We start from the raw sequence: 23,669 nt of genomic DNA, 5'->3' as shown, positions 1-23,669 counted from the left end.
GATATATCAAACTGAAATGGCTGTTGCAAACACCAAAATATTTAGAACTAAAAATGATTAAGATTAATAGGGGTGCCCAAACTTTTTCATAGGACTGTACATATGTATGTATGTATGTATGTATGTATGTATACTTCAGCAGGGTCAATGCAGAACACAGCGATGGCTAAAAAGGTGAAGGAGCGCCCCCTGCAGAGATGCCGGTGACTGTACAGTATACATAAAAGCACTGGGTTATTATACACATAGTTTATTATTCATTCATGTATGTGCTACATATAGAAAAGACGTCGCTCATTGCCACCTACAAATTGCGGCAAGATTTTACACAGTCTATACCTAGAAGACATAACATAAGTCACAGTTACATAACTACATCTGTCTCCGCATCTTAAAGGGAACCTGTTGGGAGAACCAAGGTCCCCAGACTGATGGCGTCATTCTCTTGTCTGGCCAATGCAGCACAACTAAGAAAATGTACTATAAAAGCCGCGTGCACTGTCTAATTCTAATGACCTCTAAGTAGTCATAGGGGTGGAGCCACTCGTCTGATCCGTAACACTGTCCAGCCCCGTCTCCATCCCACAGGCCAGATCACAATCCATCTCCAGTGACACTGACAATATGCATTGGGCAGACGTTGCGGGCCCTGTGGAATGGCATTCAAGTCAGGATAGGGGGCATGGCCAGCGTGACTCTTCAAAGGAGCAGCTCCACCCCTATGACTGTTTACGGGTCAATAGAATACAGGGGGCGCCATCCTCAAAGTACTTTTTCAGTGATGCTACTTTGGCCAGAATACAGAAGGATAATATTGTTAACCTTTTACTGTCCAAGTTTGGAAGTCGAAACCCACCTGACAGGTTCCCCTAAACAGGAGAGGAGAAAGGCCGAGGATACCGGACCAAGAAACTGTGCAAGCTGTAAGAACACACAACAGTGTCATAAGACACCATGGTCCTTGGTCACCAAAACATCATTGAGGACCTCAGGACCTGCCCATGCTGGGCCTGGTGGTGCAGAGTCAATGAAGCGAACATGGCATTTTATCTACAGCATCCGCTATACTATGGGCGTCGTTTAGCCTTGCAGTCTGCTTCATGGCAAGTGGCTTGCACTTTAAGGTAAAACTTAAAGGGGTTGTTCAGGAAATAAAGTTTTTTTCCTGGAGGCCAGGGAAGGTTAAAAAAAAAAAAAAAATCACATACACACTCACTTGTCTCTGATGCTCCAATGTCTCCCACCGCGGTCCAGTTCGGGGACAGGACCTGACAGCAGCCTGGGACACTGGAGCACTGAGGACAGGAGAGTAGGTTTTCTTTTTGTTTTTTTTAATTTTCACGTTCCCTAGCCTCCAGGAAAAAAAACTTTATTTCCTGGACCACCCCTTTAAGGGTACTGCACCAAGTACAATAAAACCTCCACTGCACTGAAGAATTGTTGGAACAGAACTGGCAGTACATATATATATGGCAGTACATATAGAACATCATATGGCAGTACATATAGAACATGAAAAACACTCATAGAAATAAATAGGTAATGAAGGCACGTAATGGCAATATTCCAGGACAGCCAGGTCACCCTTGTATTGTGTACCGCACACCTCCTGCCTTGCACAGAATGGGTCTAATGTCTCTTTGTAGACGACACCTTCTTCTTTCGGGCGGCCAGCATCTCATAGAAGGGGTCTCTGCTGATGGCAGCTCTGCAAGGAGGAGAAGACGGCGAACAAGTTGGGATGAGACTCGGATCCAAACAGACCTGCAGACGTGGTGTATCGCACACTTTCCTGTATCACTCATCATATCCAGACACACTTGCAATGCAAAGCGTAAAGGGCAATCTTTCTGGACCACTCAACCACCTAGAAGTCCTTATAGACCAGTGATTTAGCATCTAAAAGAAAACCTTTGTACTTACCCAGCTCCTGTATGCCTATTACAGCTCCTTACTGTATTTGGGAGGGGGTGACCTCGGCTTCAGTACATGTGTTGGACATCATTTGCACGTGCGATGAAGCCAAAGGTGCCCTCCTCCATCTTCTGTGAAGAGCTGTACAGGTGCCGGGAGCACAAGAGACTTATTTGATCTATCCCTAGGTAAGTATAAGAGTAAGTTCACACGGAGGAGGAATTCCTCGTCATTTTCAGAGTCATCGGCTACCCGTGACGGGATGCAGGACATCGGCATTTATTCACAGCTTTGACCCAGATAAATGGACCTGATCTGCGGGGAGACTCGAGCTGCAGAATCCATGACAAGATTGAGCAGGAGACTAATTTTTTTTTTTCCCTGTCCTGCTACAATCTGGGCCAATTCTGCCATGGGGGCAAAATCCCCGGCAAATTCCTCCATGTGAACTTACCCCAAAGGTTTATTTGTTGTCTTTGCAGCCACGGACAGAGTTAGGAGTACAATATACAATATTTGGGACCTGTTAAAGGAGAACTCTAGGCAGAGACGATGAATCACACATACAAAAATCAGTCCGTCATCTTGGGTTAGACAGTGCTTGCCTACTGACAGTCCTGCAGAAACATGCTGCCCCCTTCGATGAGATACGCTTAGTCTGACGACCATCAGAGATCTCTTGCATCACCATTTACTTAAGGTATGTTCACACTGGGTTTATATGCAATGAAATTTTTCCAAAATTGAACATTGAAATTGAAAATTGATCTACAACTTCTGTAAAAATAAGTAGAGAATGACTGGATTCACAACACTATCTCTAGCAAATCGGCTGTTTGTAGGTGCCACATTGCTCACAGACTGCCATACGGTATAAGGGGCTGTGTATTCTACGAAGAGGCAGAAGAGCCTGCACAAGCAATGGCGACTGGGGGTCCATCTTTCTACAACCCACCGCTGATATAGATGGCCTATACTAGGAAGGTCAATGGACTCCCCCGCCCCCCCCCTCCCTTTCCCATTGGGAGTCGCTGAACATCAACACCCCCTTCCTGTGGTCACAGTGTCACCCCCATTCTCTTCTCACATGGTCGGTACATCAGACTGATACTTACTTTATACTCTTCATCCATTCCTCTTTCTCTTCAGGCGTTGGTGCGGAAATTCGATACACCGTGTGGTTCCCCTCTACCACCCTCCCATCCGCCTCGGTCTTGCACGCCTTGATCACTTGGTCTTTGTTGTCCGGTATAAACAACTCAAAACAGTTCTGAAGAAAAACGGAAGATGATGATCAGCATCAAGAAAGAGCAGAAGACATATATATCATGTTCTATATGTAACTGTCTTATGACAGTAACACACCTACTGGCTCTACACCGCGCTACCACTTACCCGCTCCCACACCCACCATTCGTGGTCAGAAACCCCTTTCCTTAGTCTCAACAGTGGCCACTTAGATCTATAATTCTGCCTGACGAAGGGTTGTCATGTGAAACGTTGGCATTATATTTGACAATAAATATTGTATTTGTACGGCGTTTGATGAGACTACAATAAAACTTGAGTACGGTCAGGGCCCCAGGTGGTGTAAACTCCGTGGTTTGCGGAAACCCCCCTTCAAAAAACAGCCTTATATAGTCACAACAAAGTGAATGAGATTCTAGAAAATCCCATCCCCACTTTGTGGAAAAATACATGCAGTAGACACGCTGCAATTTCCAAAACCGTTGTGTCAATCATACCTACGGAGATTTCCCCATAGATATATTTGAAACAGAAAGTCCGGAAAGGAAAGCGCTGCGGAAAAAAACGCCATGGTTTTACCCTCAACACCTTTTTGCTGCAGGATGCTACGTGGGGCCTTAGCCTTAAAGAGCACCTTTCATGTCCTCGCAGATGGGCGGTATTATATAGCGCTAGAAAGCCGACAGTGTGCTGAATTCAGGGCACTTTTAGCTTTGGCGGTATGTGCCTGGGTGCTGGAGAAATCGGTGCTGTTAGTTTCAGCACCGATATCCCTCCACTGTCAGAAAGGTGAGCCTTCCAGGCTAGCGTCATACTGTCAGGGGAAGGGAGTGATGTTCCTCACAATTTAGAGATGTTGCTAACCTGTAAGGGCCGCATTTCTGACAGTGAGGAGATATCAGTGCGGAAACTAACAGCACCAGGACACATAGCGGTGCATCTCCAGCACCAGGGCGCATACTGAGTAAGCGGACAGTGAGCCAGATTCCATGCACTGTTGGCATTCTAGTGGTATACAATAGCACACATCTCTGAGGACATGAAAGGTCCCCTTTAACAAGTAACTCCAGAATCGGTGCGCTGTTCTACTTCTTATATGTTGCAGAATACTACAACAATTGGGAAAGTGGTCAGTCCCAAGTATGTATATGCAACCAGGAGGAGTGTGCTGCGTAAACCCTTTGACTGACCAATCCTACGGAACATCTAGGAAAAGGTATGTTCACACGGAATTTTTTTGCAGGCTGAAGGAATTATTATGGGACGCGTTTTTTTTTTTTACCTCCAACACAGATTTGTAGACGGTCCTGGAAAATCCCCTGCAAACATTAGCGGTTTTTGCAAAAACCATACGGTGTTGCATTTTTTCCACCTCTCATTCACAGATAGAAGACAGGTGGAAAAAACAACTAGAGGAAAATAATCTGCTACTGACTCCCATAGAAAAGAATGGGAGATGTTTGTTGTTTTTTTTGTGGAAGATTCTACCTCTAAATCCGCCTGCAAAAACCCTGTGTGTGAACTCACTCCAATACTTTTTGCGGCATAGTGTACACGATGATTAGTAATAGTTGATTTTGAATAAACTTACAGGTTTTTTAGAATCTTCAACTTCTCGAATGCTCAAATTTTCTAAGGGTATAATCCCCCGAGGCTCCTTGTCCTGCAGGAACAAAGAGTGAAAATATAAAGATAAATCAATAACAGAACCCTACTAATATTATAAAGGTGAAAGTTTGTGAGTTTGGATGTTTGTTCCTCAATCACAGCCAAACAGCTGAATGGATTTTGTTGAAGTTTCACCCACACCAACATATTGGCCAGGAAGGAAGGATAGGCTACTCTAAATGTGGGTCACTCACCCCAAATCGCCACCGCAACCCTCAAAAGTTCACTCCGGGTCTGCTGTAGGCGCTGGCATTATGCCAGCCCAGGTCTTTCCACGCACCTCCTATTGGTGCATGGCAGGGTATGGGCGGGCTATGGAGCCAGTGCTGCGGCACCATACATTGCCGGCGGAATGTGGGCAGGGCGATTGACCGGGGAGACGGTAGTCAACACGGCGGCAGCCCGCATGTTCCGGCTGCCGCTACCATCCCAGGCCGTCTACACAGGACTGCTCATGCCGGTAGATGTTGCGGCCTAGACAGCATGCACAAGGTGAGTCCAGCGGGGTGGGGGGTGTCCGGTGTCCGCAACGATAATCCCCATTAACCCTAACAGCGAATCAGTCACAGCTGACCGAGGCGCCATTTCCTCCGCCAGCGCGTGGGCGCTGCGATGTTCCTTCTCCGTGCCGGCACCCGGACTAAGCTCCGGGGCCGGCATCACGTTGCTATGGCAGCAGGGAGCCTTGCACACAGTTCCCGGTCTGTCGGTCTTTCGCTCCTACTGCAGCCTATGCTACGTAGCCTGCAACAGAAACTGCTATTATGCAATGCATAGCATAAAGCCGGCACTTCTACTGCAGACTACGTAGCATAGGCTGCAGTAGGAGCGTAAGACCGACAGGACAGGGACCCTGCGCAACGCTCCCGGCTGCCATAGAAATGTGACGCCGACCCCGGAGCTTGGTCCGGGCGGCGGCGCGGAGAAGGAATATAGCAGCGCCCACGCGCCGGTGGAGGAAATGGTGCCTCGGTCAGCTGTGACTGAGGCGCTGGAAGGGTTAAAGTGGACGATCATTGCGCCCACCGACCGGTATTATGCAAAGCATAGCATAAAACCCACGGTTCTATTGCAGCCTATGCATTGCATAACACCGGCGCTTCTATTGCACCCTATGCTACGTAGCCTGCAATCAAAGTGCCAGTATTATGCATTGCATTACTAATCACACACCCTGGGGTTCGAGACCCCTAGAGAGTGCAATAAATGCAGAAACAAAATTTACAAAAAAAAATGACCAAAAATAAAAACCTCCCCAAACACATTAAAAAACTCATTACATACTGTGAAACACATACATCTTAGGAAGGGACTAAGGGCGGCGCAGACGAAGTCGCGGGTAATGCTAGTATTACCATATCTGGCCCAGATTATATATATATATATATATATATATATATATATATATATATATATATACATACAGTCCTATGAAAAAGTTTGGGCACCCCTATTAATCTTTTTTTAGTTCTAAATATTTTGGTATTTGCAACAGCCATTTCAGTTTGATATATCTAATAACTGATGGACACAGTAATATTTCAGGATTGAAATGAGGTTTATTGTACTAACAGAAAATGCGCAATATGCATTAAACCAAAATTTGACCGGTGCAAAAGTATGGGCACCTCAACAGAAAAGTGACATTAATATTTAGTACATCCTCCTTTTGCAAAGATAACAGCCTCTAGTCGCTTCCTGTAGCTTTTAATCAGTTCCTGGATCCTGGATAAAGGTATTTTGGACAAACAATTCAAGTTCAGTTAAGTTAGATGGTCGCCGAGCATGGACAGCCCGCTTCCAATCATCCCACAGATGTTCAATGATATTCAGGTCTGGGGACTGGGATGGCCATTCCAGAACATTGTAATTGTTCCTCTGCATGAATGCCTGAGGATTTGGAGCGGTGTTTTGGATCATTGTCTTGCTGAAATATCTATCCCCGGCGTAACTTCAACTTCGTCACTGATTCTTGAACATTATTCTCAAGAATCTGCTGATATTGAGTGGAATCCATGCGACCCTCAACTTTAACAAGATTCCCGATGCCGGCATTGGCCACACAGCCCCAAAGCATGATGGAACCTCCACCAAATTTTACAGTGGGTAGCATGTGTTTTTCTTGGAATGCTGTTTCTTTTTGGACGCCATGCAGAACGCCTTTTTTTATAACCAAACAACTCAATCTTTGTTTCCAAAATGAAGCTGGCTTGTCCAAATGTGCTTTTGCATACCTCAGGCAACTCTATTTGTGGCGTACATGCAGAAACGGCTTCTTTCTCATCACTCTCCCATACAGCTTCTCCTTGTGCAAAGTGCGCTGTATTGTTGACCGATGCACAGTGACACCATCTGCAGCAAGATGATGCTGCAGCTCTTTGGAGGTGGTCTGTGGATTGTCCTTGACTGTTCTCACCATTCTTCTTCTCTGCCTTTCTGATATTTTTCTTGGCCTGCCACTTCTGGGCTTAACAAGAACTGTCCCTGTGGTCTTCCATTTCCTTACTATGTTCCTCACAGTGGAAACTGACAGGTTAAATCTCTGAGACAACGTTTTGTATCCTTCCCCTGAACAACTATGTTGAACAATCTTTGTTTTCAGATCATTTGAGAGCGGGCTGTCCATGTTCGGCGACCATCTAACTTAACTGAACTTGAATTGTTTTGTAGAAAGAAATGGTCCAAAATACCTTCATCCAGGATCCAGGAACTGATTAAAAGCTACAGGAAGCGACTAGAGGCTGTTATCTTTGCAAAAGGAGGATCTACTAAATATTAATGTCACTTTTCTGTTGAGGTGCCCATATTTTTGCACCGGTCAAATTTTGGTTTAATGCATATTGCACATTTTCTGTTAGTACAATAAACCTCATTTCAATCCTGAAATATTACTGTGTCCATCAGTTATTAGATATATCAAACTGAAATGGCTGTTAGTTAGAACTAAAAATGATTAAGATTAATAGGGGTGCCCAAACTTTTTCATAGGACTGTATATATATATATATCACACACATTGCTTAAAACCTATATGATCTTATTAGGAATAGTTAGCATGTTTGTGTACATTGTATACATAGAGAGCCGCAAAGCCTGTAGTGTAATGTATGTGGAATGCTTCAGACATCACTGGAATCAGCAGACTATGCTGGACCTGCTGCGGCTTGTAGGGGGCACATCTGGGTAAACATCATCTTTATGCTTTATGCACTCCAATAGGAGACGGAGGAAAATATCCAACATATAGTGCAGTATAGTATTACACTGGATGCAAAACTAAAATACGCTAAGGAGGTGCTGCAAGTTACTTATCATCCAAGGGCTTGTCATACTATGTGGATAGTGTACATTGCTCCATACATCATATAACTAATATTCTATATAGTGCAGTATAGTACTTATAATAGGAAATGTAGTGGATGCAAAAATAAATACACTGAAGGGTACCAAATGTTACAGGGCTTACCAGATTGTGTGTGTATATTATATATATTTAACAAAAAAATTATCATCCAGATTAATCATCCAGCACCAGTCTCTGTGATAAATCTGGTGCATGTTCACACTGCCTGTCTAACTATTAGTAAATCTGAGCCTATAAATTCACAGGTGTGGATTTACTTATCCTGTTTAATATTTCTAGAGTCTTACCCTTCGTTCACATCTGCGTTTGGTAATCCGTTCGGATTGGGGCCCGCCCGGACTACTGAAGGCATTTGCGAGTGCTGCAATAAAAGCACACAGATCCCCATAGACTATAATGGGGTCCATGTGCTTGCCGCCAGATCTCCGCATCGAACATGTGGACAGGAAAGTAAATTGTGAAGTACTTTCCTGTCCGAATGTCCCCTGCGGAGATGTGGCAGCAAGCACACGGACCCCTTTATAGTCTAGGGGATGCATGTGCTTTTACTGCACAGCGCTTTCAAATGCGTTCGGAAATAGGTTCGGGCGGTTCCCATGCGGACTCCCCCGAACAGATTACCGACGCAGATGTGAACGAGGGGTTAGACTGAGGCCGTTTGCAGACGACCAGCCGTGAATTAAAAGCCTGTGTGTTGCCCATGCACTGGTCACGCTTCCATGGCTCCTTTCATTCAATGAATAGGAGCCACGGAAGCAAGGGCCATAAAATAGGACAGGAATAGGACCTGTTCTATATTTTGCGGCCTGGACTGTCGGCCCACACACGGGTCCGTGTAATTCTCGGTAGTGTGTATAGGTCCACTGAAATGAATGGGTCAGTGTTAAATACACGGATAGCACACTGAATACGACCACAGTCGTCTGCAGCCAGCCTGTACACAGTCTAAATATCTTCCTGTTGTCGGTCACAGTGGCTGATGCAAGCTACACCAACCAATGACAAAACATGTCTACACCATGCGGTTCATGGCATGTGCCCTGGGTGTTTTAGTGCATTTTGTTTAGTAAAATCCTCTCCCTCCATGTTCCTCGGCTAAGTCCCGATGTGTCTTTTCTTTGGTCTATGTAACCATGGTTTCTTTGCAGCAGTTACGTCCCAAATTCTTGAGCACACGGATCATGTCCAGACATCTGCGCCTTCACTATTCCGCTGATCTTGCATTTCAGTTCAGTAAATCACAAGTCCTACAAATGTCTCTACAGACGGTGACTCAGAGAACGTGTTCTGGCCTCCCATGGGGTCGACTCTGGCAAGTTTATCCTTGTCCAGCCCACCCTACATAAGGCTGGTTGTTGTTTCGCACTTTTATTGTAGACTATATAGAATCTCCTGCCCCTACAGCGTATAGGGAAACATTTAAAGTCCGCCAGCGTGACCCCATTAATGTAAAACCTCAGAAAAGCCCTTTATATAGGATTAACCTCACTGTGTGGATACAGACTAGTACACGTTATACCCTGTGGTCTCATATACACAGGCTCCGCTCACCGTGGTATACTCGAAATAGTACAGGCAGTTATCTGTCAGAATGAACCAGCGTCTTTTCCACGTCTTAACACGGCCACCTGCAAGACAATAGGGCATAAGTAGATCAAAAAATTATTCGGTGCTAAAAAACAAACAAAAGCAAAAAAAAACCCCACAGGGTTCAGGTCTAGGTTTTCAGCCGTGGAAGAGACATCTGACACAAGGAGATAAGCGGAAATGTTCTCTGACTGAGCACAAACAAAGTGACGGCCAATTAATTGCTGACAAACATGGACGACTGTCAGATATGGAAGGTGCATTAGTAATGCAAGAAGAATGCAGAAGGAAAAGGTGCGGGACAGGCAAGCAGATAACCCTGTCACTGCCAGGCACAGTCAGAGACATGTTTGTCATTTCAGGGCCCAAAGCAAAATTATGTTTGAAGCCCCCACTCCTGATCAAAATTTTTAGGCTATGCCCCCTTTCATGCCTCCCCATTTACAGGTCAAAAAAAAACCTCCCCCACACAGTACACTGTTCCCTTTTATGGCCCCCACATTAGGCCGCTACCTATTGAATTATTCCAACAGGTAAAGCTTGCTATTCACTCATCCATCCCTACTAGTGTTTAGGGCCACATATGCATAGGTCTACAGGGAGTGGCACACAACATCAGGACGTGACGTCCAGACATTTATGTGGTGTCCCCTGGAGGCCGGGTCAACCCAGGTGGACAGAAGGGGTCATGGGAGAGTAAAATAGCAGCCACTACTTTTTGGAATACTCCAGTAACCTATCTATCTGCAGGGCTGGGGTGATATGCTGGTTCTGGTGTCAGTAACCTATCTATCTGTAGGGCTGGGGTGATATGCTGGTTCTGGTGTCAGTAACCTATCTATCTGCAGGGCTGGGGGGATATGCTGGTTCTGGTGACACTAACCTATCTATCTGCAGGCCTGGGGTGATATGCTGGTTCTGGTGACAGTAACCTAACCTATCGCTTCCATGTAACATCTATTTTCCAGTAACTATTATATTTGGTCATAAACATCTGGAAGAATTAAAAGTTTTGTAATTCCCCGTTCAGATATTTTATTCTCTTCTGTCATTTTAAACCACTTCTTATAATGCAAAGAAATATATAAATAGCAGAGAAGTCAGAACACTATATCAGCGTGTACATATAATGAACAGACAACCTACAGGTACCTACCTCCTGTAATGGGGAGCAACCCGTGAAGACCAAATGGAGAAGACATAGAAAAAGAAAAACAAGACATAGAAATTTAAAAATTACAAGTTGTTTGAAGGGAAGTACTGAGATACTTTGTTTACCGTCCCTTTAAGACTCTGGAGCGGATATAAGGAGTTGTCTATAAAGTGCACAGTCTCCTCTCCTCCTCCCCCCGACCTCTCTGATGTCCTACACAGTTAATAAATACAGAACCAAATCTAACGCACCCAGCTTTAATAGCCAGCCCTCCCGATCAGGGTTGAAGAACGTGTGCGTGAGATCATTTCCGTCATCTTCCGGAATCTTAAATGGTTCGTTCTTTATACTGTCGTATAAATTCTAGAAAGACAAAATAAAGGTCAATAAGTAAAATATATAGTACAGGAGAACCCAATATAATGAGACAAATCGTCAGCGGAAATATTGGATTCTTACGGATATTAAATCTATATTTTCTACTGTAGATTTTTTTTCCTTATTTGTACGAACCTTTAAGAGATCCTCGGGTAAGTCGCCGCCATCGTTTATACCCCGGTTCATAGCAATAAACCGGTCGGCGTTTGGTTTATCCTTCACATTGGGATTGTGCAGGCTGGTATTTAACATGATGATAGCAAAGGATAACACGTAACACGTGTCTGCGGGCAAAGAAAACCAGATCGCAGGGGTCAGAATAAGAGATAGAAATGGTATATTAACCCTTTAAAAACAAAGCCGGCCTTAAAGGGATTCCATTAAAAAACTTTTATCTGTGGCTAACACGTCGGAATAGCCTTTAGAAAGGCTATTCATGTCCTACCTTTAGATGGGATCTCCGCCGCGCCATTCCTTAGTAATACCATTTTTTACCGGTATGTAAATTAGCTCTCTGGCAGCGATGGGGGCGGGCCCCAGCGCTGAAAATGCGATGAGGGCGTACCCACCGCTGCCCAAGAACAGGATCCTGCGCCGTCTCTGTCTTCTGCTGGATCCTCCCCTTCTTTCTTCAGCAGCGTCCCTCTGTCAGCTCTTACACTAGTAGAGCCGACTGCGCATGCGGCCCTCATCACAGCCAGAGAACTAATTTACATACCGGTAAAAAACGGTATTACTAAGGAACGGCGCGGCGGAGATCCCATCTAAAGGTAGTAGACGAATAGCCTTTCTAAAGGCTATTCCAACGTGTTAGCCACAGAAAAAAGGTTTTTTTAATGGTAGAATCCCTTTAAGCGTGAACTAAAATTTTTGAGCCATAATCTCTGTATTGATTTGGTGACCTTGCTGTATGAGGGCTTGTTTTTTGTTTTTTTTTGGAGAGTAAGCTGCATTTTTCAATGGCACCAACTTGGAGCGCATATAATTTATAGTGGATCGGAGTCATCTCCAGTCCCAGTGGTTGCAGATATCAGCCCTATGTAATAGCCAGGACTTGCTGCGGATGGTGCGAGCACAAGAGCTCTGGATTTAACTGTATGCCCATTTACAGCAAGACACACAATTATGTCCAAGGGTTAATATGAGGTCTTAGGGTTTACATGCAAAATATGTAAGAAGACTGAAAAAAACAAGGCAGCAAATAAACTATGGACCTGTGGACTGGAAGACTCCTGGGTTACACTGACAGTAACGCTGGGCAAATGCCTCCATCATGCGGTCGATCTTCTGGGCTTCTCCGGGTAAGCGGAAGCTCCACAGGAACTGACTGAAGGAGGCAAAACAGAATAATGTGAGGAATAACATAGTAAGTAACAGCGTAAATCTGGCTGGTATTATGAAATGCACAAATAGACAAGATAAGACAATAACAATAGGGATTATATGGATATTTTACTGCAAGGATGTTATTACATAAATATACAGTCATTGACAAAAAATATATAATAAAATAAAAATATTATTAAAAAAATATATAAAAAATAATTATAAATGTTGGATTGCTGCTAAAAGGCTCTCAGAGGCAACTTTTGGGCAGTGTACTTCTTGGTGAGAGATCATTGACTCCTAGATATTCCCCCAAGACATTCTGACGTATAGGTAAATGTACTGCTATATACCATACAGAGCCTGTATATACCTCCATGTCCTGCCGTATCTCATCTTGTATCCAGGCTACAGGTGTAACATCTGTGGTAAATGTACTGCTATATACCATACAGATCCTGTATATACCTCCATGCCCAACCATATTTCATCTTGTATCCAGGCTAGTGGTGCCAACAGGGTCCTAGAGCCTGTGCTCAATTGTCCAGTTTTCCCCAATAATCCTTTCTTTTGGCTGTAATATTGTATTCGCTTCTAAAGATGATCGTAACACAAAGAAAGCTTCAGGCCAGGACAACAACTAATTCTTGGTGCTGGTTTTTTTTTTTTTTTTTTTTTTTTGCCATTGAGTGTAATATAGATCAGTGCCAGATACTGAGTACACGGTCCAGGGGAATGTTATATGAGAGGCTATTAAGCTATTACATTTAATTAACTCACCGAAGCGCCTGCACCAAATTAAGGTCTGTGAACTCGTGAAGCTCCACGAACGCATGAAGGATCCGGATGTTGAAGTCATCTCTGAAGACGAGCAAATGATACAAAAAGCATTAAAAAAAAATATCAAGATTGTACGAGTCACCATTTCAGTTGTAATATTACATCAATTTTCAGAGAATTTTAGAAAATTTCACAATCGCGTTGGTGATCTGCTCTTATCTACATGCTACAGTCTGCAGTCATAATGGCCGCCAGGAAGTGGTTTTTGGGGTGATGCCGAGATCAGCTCTTGGTGACGCCGATGCTATTTTATAGTGATTAGTACATATCCAGATTTGCCAGCTCATGAAGAAGCAACCTAAGATGATTTAACCACTTCAAGACCACCCATTGGGTACTTACACCCGGGCAGTCAGATTCATGTTCTGCAAGGATGTACCCCTACGTCATTGCAGTTTTAAGCAGCTGCACGAAATCCTGCACCTGCAAAAGTGGGGAGTCAGCTGTACCTACAGCCGGAGCTCCTCTAGAGAAGGCAGCAAAGTTTTATTACTGCACTGTCTGAATGAGAGCTCTATACACAGTTATGGGAGCCGCCATGATGCGGCGGTCATGTGATCCACCGGGGATCAGAGACTGTTGGAACTGCTGGGTCCTAGAGGATCCAGACCAGCTCAGCAGTAATGGGCAGGAGGCTGCAGGGAAAATCAGCCTCCCCCCACTAAAAAGAAAAAAAAAGGATGGGGGGGGTTAACCACTTCAGTACCAGGCCAATTTGTCGTCCAGGACCAGACACATTCTTGGTTTTTTTTTGTATGTGCGGTTTTGAGGTCTGCAACATTTTTCCCGTATCTCTCCAACTAATTTCTGCGTCTTTTTTCGGGGACACATAGGGTTTTATTTTCATGTTGCTTTTATTTTCGAATTTGTTTTAATTTTTTTTATATCCAGGAAAATATAAACATAATAGGAAGAAATTGTGTCTGGTTTTCACTTTATTATTTTTTTTTTTTATTTAATAACACAAAGTGCTACTAAAAAACTTTATAAAATAGCTTTTCCTCTCCGTTACGGTAATTTTTATTTTGTATGGTGTTGTCGGGGGTGGGGCGATAACCTTTAATAACGGTGTTTTCTTAGTGTATTATATTATTTATTTTTTAAAATTATTTTATTTTAATTTTTTTTTTTTTTTTTCAGACTGTGTCCCCATAAGGTCATAAGAGACCTTTGGGGACATCTGATCACTTTTTTTTTTTTGTTAGGGAGGCTGATTTCCCCTATAAATGAGTTTGGTACATTTAGCCTCAGTTGCAGGAGGAATCCAGCCTCCTGCCCACTGTTCTTTAGACTTACAGAGCTGATCTGGGTCCTGTAGGACCCAGCAGCTCTTATAAGCCACTGAGCCTGGCGGATCACGTGACCGCCGGGTCAGAGGGTGGCGGCATCACGGCGTCGCCCATAGCCGTGTATACAGCGCTCATTGAGCGCTGTATACACAGCAATCGAGAAGGCAGGGACAGGAATAAACCTTCCCTGCCATCTCTCTGGGAGCTCCGGCTGAAGTTACAGCCGGCTCTCAGTGAAAGCAGCTGCACGATCTCCGTGCAGCTGCTGTGTTCTGACCGGTACCGGTACGTCCTGTCAGAACTAGGCAACCACTTCCCGGACGTTTATACTCTATGTGCGGTCCGGAAGTGGTTTTTTAAAAAAAAAAAACAAAAAAAAAAAAAAAAAAAAAAAAAACACTTACCGTTCCCCCAAGTAATCTCCAATAGCAGTTTTGTTTAAGCCTTCCCCTTTATACAAGAACTGGGCGATGCTCTCACATGTATTTGTCAGGAGTTCGTTCTCAATCAAGAACTGGATACCCTACAGAAGATGTAGATACAGGGTTAATATAGCGCAGGTATCCCTCGGTGATGTCGTGTGTGTACAGGGTCATGATAAAACCCCTTAATCTGTCATCCAAAATCCAGACTTTAGTATTTCAAATATACAAGATGACAAAAATGGCTGAAGGAAGGAAACTGCATATCATAACTAAAGAATCAAGACTTCTTAGTAACCCCCCCAAACCTCTCTGGTCCCCCCTGCCGATCATTGCTGATGTGACTACAGATTTCTACAGTCTATCATTGGCTGCAGAGGGTCACGTGTGTAGATGGGGACGTTACCCGTTACCTCTACAGCCGAGTACCCCCAGAATGGTGACCCTGGTGTGTCTGGGGATGTAACGGGTAAGTCTTGGTTACTGTTTTAATGCAATTCCCTACATTTTTTAAGTATCTCTGAAAACCCCTTTAACAAGAATGTTCTGGACACAGGAACGAAGCGCGGTGGGTTATCTTCACTGAATGTACTAGTATATCCTCCTGTATCCAGCTCATTCCCAATAACCTACAACACAGTAAAAAAATGTGCAAAAATTGAAACGTGTTTAGGATGGATGGGCTACGATAAAAAGGTGATGCCCCTGAACAAGAGCATCTTGCATTAAAGGGCACCGTTCACCATCTCCACCTCTTAGCATCCTTCAATAGGCGCTGCCTCGCTGATTCCGACACAGTTGGAATTTTTTCTCTAGCCCCCACCATTCCCGAGCAATCAATGCTGTTACATGCTTCAGCACTTTCATGTTCTCTAGTGTCAGGTGGGCGGTTCTAGTCTAGGACCGCCCACCTGATAGTACAGAGCATAACTGTGCTGAAACTAACACAAATAATTGCTCGGGAATGGTGGGGGCTAGAGAAAAAATTCCAGCTGTGCTGGAATCAGTGAAGTGGAGCCTATTGAAGGATGGAAAGAACCTTGGTTGGTGGAGATGACGAAAAGTTTAAAAAAATAAATCCTCTAGCAAAAAAACAAAAACAACTTTATTTGTATGTCCATGACTAACTGCACATAATGGACCGCACATACCCTACTAATAGGACACTTCACACGCTCCGTACCTTTTTAGGGTCCATATTGAATTTTTTTCTTCCCATTGCAATCTGTTTATTCTTTTGCATATTTTTCCTGTTGAGCAGTGGATGGTTAGTATCACAGAAGACAACACACAGCTAATAATCAGAGCCCAATCACCCCGCTCAGATTATCTTTTGCCAGTACAGTAACCAAGATGCAATGTGCTAAACAGTACTGTGCAAAAGTTTTAGGCAGCTGTGGAAAAATTAATTCTATATGCTTTTGGAAATAGAAGAGTAAATGGTTTACTTTTCTCAATGTACAAAAGACCGAAATGTCAATCTCATCAATATTTGGTGTCACCCGTTGAAATTAAACTATGACCCCTTCTATTTCTGAAGGTTTTTTGTTTGTTTTTTTAACCTGTGCATCATTTTCCCCACATCTGCCTAAAACATTCAAACAGTCCTGGATATAACTAAGTAATAGATTATTCCTAGTCATTCAACTAATAGAAATAGGAATACAAACACGATCTAGTACATAGTAATGCTAGCTATATGTATAATTATGCAAACATTAGACACCACCAAAAAACGTCCTACACGTGACAATAGCGAGAAACTTTTTGCTCACCTCTCCTCCAGAGTTCCCAAATTTTCAATTTCATTTGTAACTTCTGCTATCTCCTCCTTAAGTCTCTGCAAAATTATAAAATAAAGAAAATTAAAAAAATAAAAAATAAAAATCAGAAAGAAAAAAGAAAAAAAATTTAATAAAATTTAAAAAAGCACAACCCAACTGGCAGACAAGATAATGCAATGGCCCACTATACAGAACATTCCTTCGCTTGAAAGGTCTCCAATGGCCTATGCCACCAATGTCTCGTGTATGTTTATTATATATACAGGTCTCTCCAGCCCTCACTGTTTCAGACCAATCATTGCTATTAGTTTTAGCACTATTATGCTCTCTACTGTCATGTGGGCGGTCCTTGTCCTTCTGCTCTAGCGTAGGACCACCCACTTGACAGCTAAGAGCATAATTACGGTACTAACATAAATGATTGCTCGGCAATAGTAAGGACTACAGAAAAAAAATCCAACTTTACCAAATTCAGTGGAATAGCGCCTATTCAATGATGCAAAGAGTTGGAGTTGGTGAAAGGTCCTCTTTAAAATTTTATATACATGCAATAGATTAAAGGGGATTTCCTAGCCGGGTAAGTGACCCACTATCCAGAGACTAGGATAGGATAGAATGGTAAAGGCCTGATTTCTCAGACCCTCACGCATTAGGAGGATTGGGGATTTTTGCGGTTGCGCAGTGGTCAGGCAGCGCATGCACTGCTCCATTCATTTCAATTAGAGTGCTGGAGATACCCAAAGTACAGCAATTTTATAGGGTTATCCAGGATATATGTATTAGTATGTTTTGTTTTTTTTGCTTAGTTTAATGAACCACTCTACAGCGGCTTAAAGAGGACCTTTCATGTTCTCAGGCGCATGCGGTTTTATATACCTCTAGAAAGCTGACAGTGCGCTGAATTCAGAGATATCGGTGCCGTTACTGATGTCTACCCACTGTCAGAAGGGCGTTCCTGACAGTCTATGGGCTGTGAGGAACGCTCCTCCTGACTGTACTTGTCCATAGCCTTGTACTGTCAGAGGGGGTGTTCCTTCAGCCCAACAATGTCGCTAAGATACGAGGAACGCCCCCCCCCCCCCAGTACTAGTCTATGGACAAGTACACTCTGAGGGGCGTTCCTCACAGCCCAGCTAAAATGTAGGAACACCCTTCTGACAGTGGGTAGACATCGGTAACGGAATGACAGTGCGCTGAATTCAGTGCACTGTCTGCTTTCTAGCGGTATATAATACTGCATGTGCCCGAGGACGTGAAAGGTCCTCTAAGTACCAGGGGCCCCTGGAATGGAGGCAATGAAGGAGCAAAGAGCTATAAAGGTCATTTATTTATTTTTTTCTTCATTTAAAAACATTCCCTGCTATTAGGTAAAACATTTCCTGATTAATCCCTTAAGGCTGAGTTCACACAGGTAATTTGGTCAGGATTTTGAGGCGGACCAAAAAGACAGCTCCCGTTTGTTCTGGCTCCCGGAAAAAAGAACGGACATGCTCATTCTACAGGTGGAGTCGCCTCGCGAATCCGCCTGAAGACACTCCCTCCCGACTAGGCCCATTCATTGGGCCTAATCCAGAGCGGAGTGCACGACTGGATGCTGGTGCAGTGCACTGGAATCCAGTCGCAGCAACCCATATTTTGGACCGGAACCTGAGGTTCCGGACCAAAAAAACCCTGTGTGAACCTATCCTTAGGGTATGTCCACACACAGTTTTTTTTGCAGGCTATAGATTTGCAGATATTTTCAGCTAGTGGAAATAAAAGGGACACAACGTATCTTCAGGAGGATTCTGCTCTGAAAAACCCATTTAAAAAAAATCAATGGGAGGTGGAAAAAACACAACGGTGTGCTGGAATAAGAAAATATGGCAAAAACCACATGTAAAAATCATTCCCTAAAGCAGATTTTTTTTTCGGCCTGCACAAAGCTCTGTGTGAACATACCCTTAAGGGGGTTTCTGGTGCCAAATGCATGTTTTAGGTCATCATGATCTGCTCTGTGGAGGTCTGACACCTGGACCCTGCTCGTATCTGCTGATCCGCTGTCAGGAGTCAGGGAGTGGACTCAGTCTGTTCTTATTCCAGCAAGCAATACGACAAGCGTTGCAGCTCCGTCCAGTCTATGGCAGGGTCACTGAGGAACGACAACTACACTACTATTACTTGAATAGGAGTACAGCTGCTTCTGCTCCCCATCCACTGCTATAGCAGATGTGTGCAGGGTCTGGGTCTTAGACCCCCACAGATCAGAGACTGAAGACTGATCCTATGGATAGATCATCAGTATATAAAACCCCTTTAAGGCTGCAACACATGAATGAACTTTTTCCAAGGTGAAGATGACACTCACCTGAATATCTTCCAGCAGTTTCTGTTTCCTGCGCTGGATGTTCTCCAATTCTTCTCTCTCTTGAGGCGTCAAGTCGCTGGGCACTAGAGAAAAGTTATAATTGTTTATTCACACGCATCCAACAATATCACATGTATGTGTCACTATGTTTGCTATTAAAACTGGTTCAACAGTCCAAACCCTAATAACATCCGCTCATGTTCTATACAAGTCTCCTGACTCACCGATACGCTCCACCAGATATCGCTGCTGCAATGTTGTCGCATCCATATCACCGGGTGACCTCATGTGTAACGTCATCGCAAAACCTGTCTAGTGTGTACTGTGACAGAATCATGGTATACCTGCAGAGGAAGGACTGAAAACCACATCGTGCTTACACAGCTGCAGGCTTCCTTGGCCTACATTCACATATGCTGGATTTGCTCCAGAAAATGTACAGAGCAAAGCCAGAAAAAGCCACAGGGAAATCCACTGGGGTAAGGCCCGGTTTACATCTGCATTCGGGCCATTCCGTTCCCCTCGCTGCATGAAAAATGCAGAGAGAAAAGTCCTGCAAGCAGCGAGCTGCTGAGATGCTGGAACAATCACGGGCACAGCGCAAGGAACGAGTTCAGTGGCAGGCCATCTTGACAGTTGATGAAACGCCGGAGCAGGTGGATCATTTACACCAGCAACACACTCATTTCATGGTGTCCCAGTCAGCTGCTGAGACGCTGGAGCAATCACGGGCACAGCACGAGGAATGAGTTGAGCAACAGGACAGCTTGAGAGCTGCCGAAAAACCACAGCAGGCGGATCATCAACGCCAACAACACACTCATCATATGGTGTCCCAGCGAGCTGCTGAGATGCCAGAACAATCACAGGCACGGCGTGAGGAACAAGTCCAGCAGGACAGCTTAAGAGCTGCCAAAACGCCAGGGCAGGCAAAACATCAATGGCAGCAATTTGCTGAATATAGGCGGATTATCGATACCAACAACCCGCAGATGAAGTCGTTGGGCAGAGGCTAGTGTGAACATAAATTCATAACAGTCTTGAAGCCATGTGAACATAAATTCATAACAGTCTTGAAGCCATGTCATTTACTGGGATAAAAAGTAGCCTACGTGCTAAATCGAGGTTACAAACTATCTATGTGCCAAATTTCATTCAAATCCATTCAGCTGTTTTTTGCGTGATTGAGGGTTGCACATTTATAATATTAGTGTATGTATGTATGTATTATTATAATATTAGTATAAATAAATATATATATATATATATATATATATATATATATATATATATTAGTATTATTATAGTAGGAGTAGGATAGGATAGGATTGATAATGAGTATTTATAAGGATTATACTGTATATAGTGAGTATTGTTTTTATCTAATCTTATCTGGACTGTGGAATTTTCTCAGGACCTGCAGATAATCTACAAGCTACATCTGCAACAAATGGGCCGCAGATTTTCACTTCCCCATAAACCTCAACAGAGGAATTGACACAACACATAATAGAAAACTCGGTATAATTCAGCCATTACCCTTTACCCTCATACGTTTGTAAGATAGACGCTGGCTATTGTTTGACCACAGATATAGATTAGGAGGCGAGGAGATCAATGACCTTCTGTTCACATCCAGGTCGAGGCGCGGTTTACGTTTTATGAGCACACAATGTATGTCTTTTTACGCATAACTTACATATGTATAAGCAAGTTTACATGTGAAAAATAACACAAAATAAAAAACCATCATGTTCTTTGTGACGATGATACAATTCTGCCGACAGTCTCCACTAGGGGGAATATTAGGTTTATTCCGATCACGTGTTGGCATTCTGCTCGGATATGACATCACTTTTCGGTGACGGTCCATTTATCCGAAGAACAAAGAGGCCATAGATCTGGTTTGGCTCCGGGTCCTATCACCGCACGGCTCCCGGTAACTTCAACACACCTATGTGTAAGGGAATGGGGAAGGGACGGAGACTGAAAAGGTGGAGAAGAAAACTGTGTAGCTGCCATTGTGCTACAGCCCCTTCATTCTCAGAGTGGGTGGGGGACAGAGGCCCAGTCATTGGATCTCTGAGTAATGCCATAGCCTACTGGTGGTCACACATGTACACTACCACTCCATTAATGTGGGGGCCCCGGGACCACTGTTCTCATAATCAGGGGGTCTCCTGAGGGTAGGGGATGTGTTATTAGTGGATACACCCTACTCTAAGATACAGCACAAGATCTTAGAGGAAACCAAACATTGTCTGGAGGTGAAACGGAAACTTTCGTGATCTAATATACACCGTCCAGTAACCATCTTGGGCAGAGCGGAGCGCTGCGAGACGTGCAGGAAGAGAGAGGATGTTGTGATGATGTTCACTGGGATGTTGAGCCATGCCGACTCCAGTGCCGTGGCCAGCTGCGGTTGAGCATCCATGGCGCGAGCAACCCGATTGAGGTGGTCCCACAGATTCTTGATTGGGTTCAAGTCTGGGGAATTTGCTGGCCAAGGGAGTGCGGTAAACTCATCCTGGTGCTCCTCGAACCACGCACGTACACTGCGAGCTTTATGACACGTCGCATTGTCCTGCTGGTAGATGCCATCATCCTGAGGAAAAACAATTTGCATGTAGGGGTGAACATGGTCCGCAAGGATAGATGCATACTTGTGCTGATCCATCGTGCCTTCCGCAATGATGAGTGCACCCAGATGGCTGAAGACATGTGCCTTCTGCCATTGGTTATTTAACATTGATGTCAAATGTAGGCGGTGATCACATTAATATAACTGGACTGTGTATAATAGAATCTGTAGATCACATGGAAACGTTCACGATCTAATATGTAATATTGTATTGTCAGGGAGATTAATCATTGGTCATTTCCGTCCTTTGCTATTATTATTATAGGACTATGTGATTAGTGGCCATAACCAGTGTCATTACCGAGGAGATAATATCCCGCTAATAACATCCTGCACTGAACACAACCTTTATTACACTGACTTATACAGGAGCGGCGGCGTCTTCATGTGCTTGTGCAGAAGTGAAAACAGAAAAGGGGAAGTGTTAGCTAAGATGAGGCAGAAGAACGTCAGAAATGTTCTGTGTCATCTCCGTTCTGCCGGGAGAAGCACAAATTATTATTTGGTAATATCACATTATCATCATTGTATGCAGAGAGGCTATTTATAGGCCTAGAATCTCCGCCATAAGGCCCCGTGGACGAAGGAGGCCATGACTGATATTCCTACAAGCCCTTTCATCCACGTTTACACCAATTCCTTACCCATCACCCAACATGGACTTTATTAGCCCATCTACACCAGTTTTCTGGCATAGATGGGTGCTAAAAGGTTTGTGGATCAATGGACACTTACCCCCCCATCAAAACACAGTGTCATATATCGCTACGGGGGTTGCTTGGTCCACCAGTTATCAATAGGATGGACCGAAAGTCCCTCTAAGGCCTCCTTGAGAATGGAGCGCCAGTGCTCTCGTGTGACCGGCGCCCTATTCACATGTGGGCTGCGGATACTACTGAATATTACATAGAAGTAAATGGAGAGCCAGTGACATAAGCGCACTTCTATTCACAAGAAGGCCTAAGCGAAACTTTCAGTCCCCTGTCCTCCCGATTACTTGGGCCCCCAGTGATCGGCCCCTTATTCTCTGTCCTGTGTACATAAGTAACCATTGCGGCACAATGTGTCTCAATCAAGGTTTTTTGTGAAGAGGGAAAGAGAGGGTCAGTGTGTGGGGACACCGCGGCCTGAAATATTTATTACAACGAATGCCAAAAAACTAGTGCGTTACATTGGAGATCTATGCTAGGTCCTGACGGGCACATGGCAGTGCGTCTGATCTATCAAGAGGAAGAACACGATAAGTAATGCCGGCGTGCCTTGTGCCAGTCGGGAATTTTATTAAAGGGATCCTATCATTGGATACCCGTTTTTCCTGACTAACATGTAGGAATAGCCTTGTGTAAGCGGCCACAAGAAAATAGACGCTTACACCAGCTTACTGTGTGAGCGGCCATTTTCTTGTGACCGCTGGCATGCGCAGTCGGCTCTGCCCAAGGCCTAGAAGATTGAAACCCAGGACGGAAGACGACACAGGGAGGGAGCGTTCCAGACAAAGATGGAGGCAGTGCTGGAGAGTCCTCTTGCAGCATTGGGGACCGCCCCCAGTGCTGCGAGAGAACTCATTTGCATACCGATGAAAACCTGTTTTTCTACTGAACAGCGGCGCGGAGAAGACATCTAAAGGTAGGAGAAGCTATTCCTAAGTGTTAGGGAGAGAAAAAAAGGGTATCCAACGATAGGATCCCTTTAAGACTGGTATAGGACA

At 44.2% G+C, this 23,669-nt stretch overlaps 1 protein-coding gene across 1 annotated transcript in view; it reads right to left on the bottom strand.

Annotated features, from left to right (window-relative positions):
* Positions 1–234: 234 nt before the first annotated feature.
* The window catches only part of LOC142210341 (cytohesin-1), a 33,742-nt gene continuing 10,307 nt past the window's right edge, over positions 235–23,669 (bottom strand). Inside the window, exons 2-13 of the mRNA XM_075279420.1 lie at positions 19,321–19,403; positions 16,965–17,029; positions 16,373–16,439; positions 15,172–15,290; positions 13,419–13,499; positions 12,527–12,639; positions 11,448–11,596; positions 11,185–11,297; positions 9,746–9,824; positions 4,754–4,825; positions 3,030–3,184; positions 235–1,708 (exon numbers count right to left, since the gene is read on the bottom strand). Coding sequence (XP_075135521.1) covers positions 1,630–1,708; positions 3,030–3,184; positions 4,754–4,825; positions 9,746–9,824; positions 11,185–11,297; positions 11,448–11,596; positions 12,527–12,639; positions 13,419–13,499; positions 15,172–15,290; positions 16,373–16,439; positions 16,965–17,029; positions 19,321–19,403 — 1,175 coding nt within the window. The 3' untranslated portion in view covers positions 235–1,629. The remainder of the gene's footprint in view (positions 1,709–3,029; positions 3,185–4,753; positions 4,826–9,745; positions 9,825–11,184; positions 11,298–11,447; positions 11,597–12,526; positions 12,640–13,418; positions 13,500–15,171; positions 15,291–16,372; positions 16,440–16,964; positions 17,030–19,320; positions 19,404–23,669) is intronic.

This window comes from Leptodactylus fuscus, chromosome 6, assembly GCF_031893055.1.
Source record: "Leptodactylus fuscus isolate aLepFus1 chromosome 6, aLepFus1.hap2, whole genome shotgun sequence".
NCBI lineage: Eukaryota > Metazoa > Chordata > Amphibia > Anura > Leptodactylidae > Leptodactylus > Leptodactylus fuscus.
The sequence above is the reverse complement of the archived record's forward strand: the minus strand, read 5'-3'. Positions and strand labels throughout refer to the sequence as shown.